General features: G+C 57.6%; 1 protein-coding gene across 1 annotated transcript in view; it reads right to left on the bottom strand.

Annotated features, from left to right (window-relative positions):
• GPX4 (glutathione peroxidase 4) overlaps positions 1-4,454 on the bottom strand; it is a 7,731-nt gene that overhangs the window by 2,521 nt on the left and 756 nt on the right. The window contains exons 2-6 of the mRNA XM_019538260.1: positions 1,964-2,061; positions 1,423-1,567; positions 680-831; positions 387-411; positions 63-122 (exon numbers count right to left, since the gene is read on the bottom strand). Of these exons, the coding sequence (XP_019393805.1) occupies positions 63-122; positions 387-411; positions 680-831; positions 1,423-1,567; positions 1,964-2,061 (480 nt within the window). The remainder of the gene's footprint in view (positions 1-62; positions 123-386; positions 412-679; positions 832-1,422; positions 1,568-1,963; positions 2,062-4,454) is intronic.

The following is a 4,454-nucleotide window of genomic DNA, read 5'->3' as shown; positions in this document are numbered from 1 at the left end:
CCCCATAGAAGCTGTGCCTGGGCATCAGCATCCCATCCTCCTCCCCCACAAGGCAGACTTACACTGGGATCGTCCATCGGGCTGTACCTCTTCACCACCTGGCCCTGCTGGTCAATAAGGAACTGTGGGATCAGAGAAGACACATGAGCCAGTGTGCAGGGCCAGAAGCACCTGTAGCCCTAGTGCACAGGTCCCCAAGCTGGAGCCCATGGCTGTGGCCAGACCAGGGCAACTTCTCTCCCTTTGCCCAAGAGCAAGGCTCACTACATCCCACTTTTTGCAGCTCTCTGCTGCTCTCCCCCAGCTCATCTCCTGGGATCCCGCAGGATCACACTGGTTGAGACTTTCCCAAGCCGAACCCCCATGAGAAGAGAGCCAAGTCCTACCTTTGTGAAGTTCCACTTTATTGCACTAGGAGAAAGAGAGAACGTCAGTGAGATGGCAGCTGGCACAGCCATTCCCATTGCTACAGACATTGCTCAGCCCCACCGCCAGCCCTGGCACTGCCTGGGGACTTCCTGCAACCCAGCTGGGGCAAGCACACCCCCTCCCCTCGCAGCCCTGGTGCTGGATCAGCTGCACTGCTGGCAGCGAGAGGCAGGTGCCCCCATTTTATCCAGGGCTCTGTCTGCTCCCTCTCTAACCCCACCAGGGCTGGGCTGCTCTGCTCCACACTCACTTCCCCAGGGTGCCCCTGCCTTTGGGCTGGTCCTTCAGCCACTTCCACAGAGGCAGGGCGTCATCTCCGTTGACGTCGATCTTGCTGAACATGTCAAACTTCACTCCATACCTTTCAGCAAAGGCTTTGATCTGGGCGTTGTCTCCCGGTTCCTGCAGGAGGGAACGGCAGTGAGAGGCGAGTGGTTTAGGAGCAGGAGTCGTGCATCCAGCCAAGACAGGAAAGTGTTTTCCTTTCAGAGGGCAGCAGCTGTTCCTCAGTCCCACTTACCGCTGGGATAGGATGGCTGGGAGCAAGGGCAGGCAGGTAAGGCTGGGCTCAGAGCTTTACAGGAGGCCATGGATGTACTGAAAGGCTTGGCAGATCTATGTTTTGCATTCTTATGCTCAGAGCCACCCCCAGCTCTCCTGTGCCTGGCTGCAGCCTGCAGAGAGCCCAGACCAGCTTGGCAAGCTGGGACTTTACTGCATGGTAGGGATGGCGGTCCAGCTCCCTGCAGATGTGTATGTGGACTTGCCATGAGCGGTGTCACAAGAGGCACCAAGGCCAGAACAAGCCAGAGCCTGACCTCCTCTAAGCCTGAGCAGCAGCCCCCCTAGCACCTGTCCGCTGGGGCCATACTGTAGCAGTGCCATTTCCCCAGGGGTTTAGTGTACCAAGACAGACTTGTGAGGGATGGGGGCTCGCCATAGTCCTCAGAGCCTGCCCCCCACAGCGCACTGCAGTAGGCAGGCACCACCTACCTGTTTCCCGAACTGGTTGCAGGGGAAGGCCAGGATGCGTAAACCTCTCTCAGCGTATCTGGCGTACATATCGACAAACTGAGTGTAGTTTACGTCTGTTTTGCCTCATTTCGAAGCCACGTTGGTGATGATGCAGACATGGCCCCTGGGGAGAGACAGGGAGCAGTGGCAGTTAGTGCAGCAGAGGCAGGGTAGGGTGAGACGCTGGTGGCGGCACAGGGGGCCCCTACGAGGTCGGTTGCACAGAGGGGAAGTGCCCTGCAAACTAGCTCTTTGCTCACCCCTGTTCCTAGGGCTCCTGCACGCAAGGTCATGCCCCCACCCCCCAGCCTGGCAGGGAAGGTCCCTCTGTGGCAATGCCACCACTTCGTTGCTAAGAGCTGTCCCTCCTCCCCAGAGCCTAAAGGTGCTGCTCCCTCCCCAGCCCCGTTCCCCAGGCTCCAGGCACCAAGTCTCCCAGCGTCATTACTGTGTGAGCTTGGAGAGAGCAAGGCAACGCCCACCGGACCAGGCTCAGCTGCATAAGCCCCTTGCTGCTTACCGGTACTTTTCCAGGGAAACTTCGTTGCCATCAATGTCCTTGGCATGGAAGTAGTAGATGGATTTGGCAGAGCGCCAGTCTTCATCCACCTGGGCACACTGCAAAACAGCCAAGACCCAAGGTCAGGCTCCCAGCACAGGCATCACCCCAGCCTGGGTGCAAACCCACCAGACAGCAGCAGCACGGCGAGGCTGCTCTACTTCCAGCGCCAGTCAAGTCCCTCCCTCCTCTGGCTCAGAGGATCTGGATCCACACAGCACTCCCTCGCCCTGGGACCTGCTTGTCTCCTTCCCAGGAACAACCCTCTACTAACCACCACCAAGCATTTTGCAACCCAGTCCTTGAATAACACCAGCCACCCAGTCCGGTGTCTATGCCAGACTCGGGTGTTCATTTGCTGGGGCAGGGAAATTGACACAGATGTTGGCTGCTTCTCCCCATTTCATGGTTTGATGTTCCTGGCACAGGAACTCCAACCCTGGTAGCGCAAGCTAGGACAACCTGAGGCCTGCACAGGGCGGCTCCTTTAGTCTTTGGGGTTTCACTAGTGCTGGAAGGGCAGAGAAGAGGCATTTCATGGGAACTCCGTGTGCCCAGGTGCCAGGATTAACAATTGAGCACCGGTTGGAAAAGTATCAGAACAGCTGGGCCAGAGAAAGCGCTTGATGAGGAGTCATGCCAAAAACCTGGCTGGGAGCTCAAGGAGGGAGATGGCTGGGCCATGTGTGCAGGTACAGCTCGGAGGTGGACGCCAACAGGGAAAGGGGAAGCCAAAGAAACATTGACAATATAAGTTACATCTGGAGCTGCATCAGGACCCTGCTTTGGACCCTCCTGCCCAGGCCTGGCAGGCTGCTAGCACCAGGGCTGACAGTGTCATCATCTCTAGTCACCAGATCCTGCCTCAAGCATCCAGCTGCCTGTGCGGGAAACTCAGCTGCAGAACCTGGCTCCACTGGGCCCAATAGAGCTTGCCATGAGCGGACTCATCAGGCACCCCAGCGTGACAAGCCAGCCCTGTGTGTCCTGCCAACAGTAAGGCGTCTCCCATCCTTCCAGCAGGCGGGCCGGGCCCGCTTTCCATCCGCCTGCTTGCTGTCACAGGGTGCGACATGCAGGAGCGCTGGGTGTGGGGCCACCGGAGCACAGGAGGTGGGCTGCTGGCATGCACCAGTGGGTGTGGGGCCTACGAGCGATGCTATTTCTAGGAAGATGTAGCACAGCTCTGTGCCACAGCCAGCTCCCTGAGGCTCACCCAGTCCCCGCACGGTTCCGGGTTAATCTAGGCAAATTACAGGTTCCCCTCCAGAAAATGGTGAAATGGCAGCATCAGTTGTGGGAAGGGGCCTGTGCTGACTCGGCAGCTGCTCTTCGGAGCTTCCCATGAGGTGGCTCCTGGAAACATGTTCCTGCTCCTGGGACCGCCCCAACAATCCCAGAGGAGGGCGAGGGCCCCACCAGGCCCCATTCCAGCCTCTCCTCTTGGTGCAGCCAAGCTGAGCTGGCATCCTGCATGGCACACCCTGCCCCCCACCCTTTCCCACCGGGGTGCAGGGACTTTCCAGAGACAGACCAAATGTTCCAGAGCGGCTTCGTTCCTCCATCTCCGAGCAGGAAGTCGCTGCAGCAGGGGAGGGCAGTTGCACTTTGTTCACCAGCTGGGAAGGCAGAGCCCTGGCCCCAGGAGAGCTGCTGTACGCTGCCCCAACTTTCCACCCTGTGTTGAGTGACCCTCAAGGACCCCCCCAACAGCTCTCAGAGGAAAGGGGATGTGAGCTGCAGGACACCCACCACAGCAGTGACCTTTCCAGGCCTTGGCTTTCCTGCCTAGGCAGGGGGGTCGGACTTGATGATATGTTGAGGTCCCTTCCGACCCTAGCATCTACGAATCTGTCCGGCTTAATAGTGCTAAACCCAACCCACCGGCTACAGGCCTGCTGTGAAGGGCAGCATTCAGGAAAAAAAAAACCCCGTTTCTTGAAGCCACAGAGTTGTGCTCATTCATCTCTGAGGTCAAACCAATGCTGGTTGCTTTAAAGCAGCACCATAAGCCTTGTCCTAAAATCCACCAGATTTTCATACCAATCGAACTGAGAGAGTTGTTGTGGTTTTTTTCTCTTTAAAAAAAGGTGGAAAGTTGTGAGTAGACAACTGCTCCCAAAGCCACCACCAGTCCCATGGGTGGCCAGGAACACAACCAGCCGCTCTTTGGTGATGCAATTCAGCTAAGCCGGGGCATGTTGCAGGCCTGGCCCCCGGGGCAAGAACAGCTCGACTTGACATTCAAAAAACAAGAAAGAGAAAAGGGGATGGCTGCGGTTGGAGCTTTCACAACACCTGTGCTGGGATTAGCGGTGAAAGGCTGGGCAGACTTGAAGAAGAGATTTGAGAGAAGGTTAAGCCGCAATATTCAGTGAAGGGAAACAGCTGCATCACCCGCGCAATAAGGAGATGACAAAGGGCCGAGGCAAAGGGTGGCGGGGGGGGCTGA

Source organism: Crocodylus porosus, unplaced genomic scaffold (assembly GCF_001723895.1).
Source record: "Crocodylus porosus isolate Cpor-Errol unplaced genomic scaffold, CroPor_comp1, whole genome shotgun sequence".
Classification (NCBI taxonomy): Eukaryota; Metazoa; Chordata; order Crocodylia; family Crocodylidae; genus Crocodylus; species Crocodylus porosus.
The sequence above is the reverse complement of the archived record's forward strand: the minus strand, read 5'-3'. Positions and strand labels throughout refer to the sequence as shown.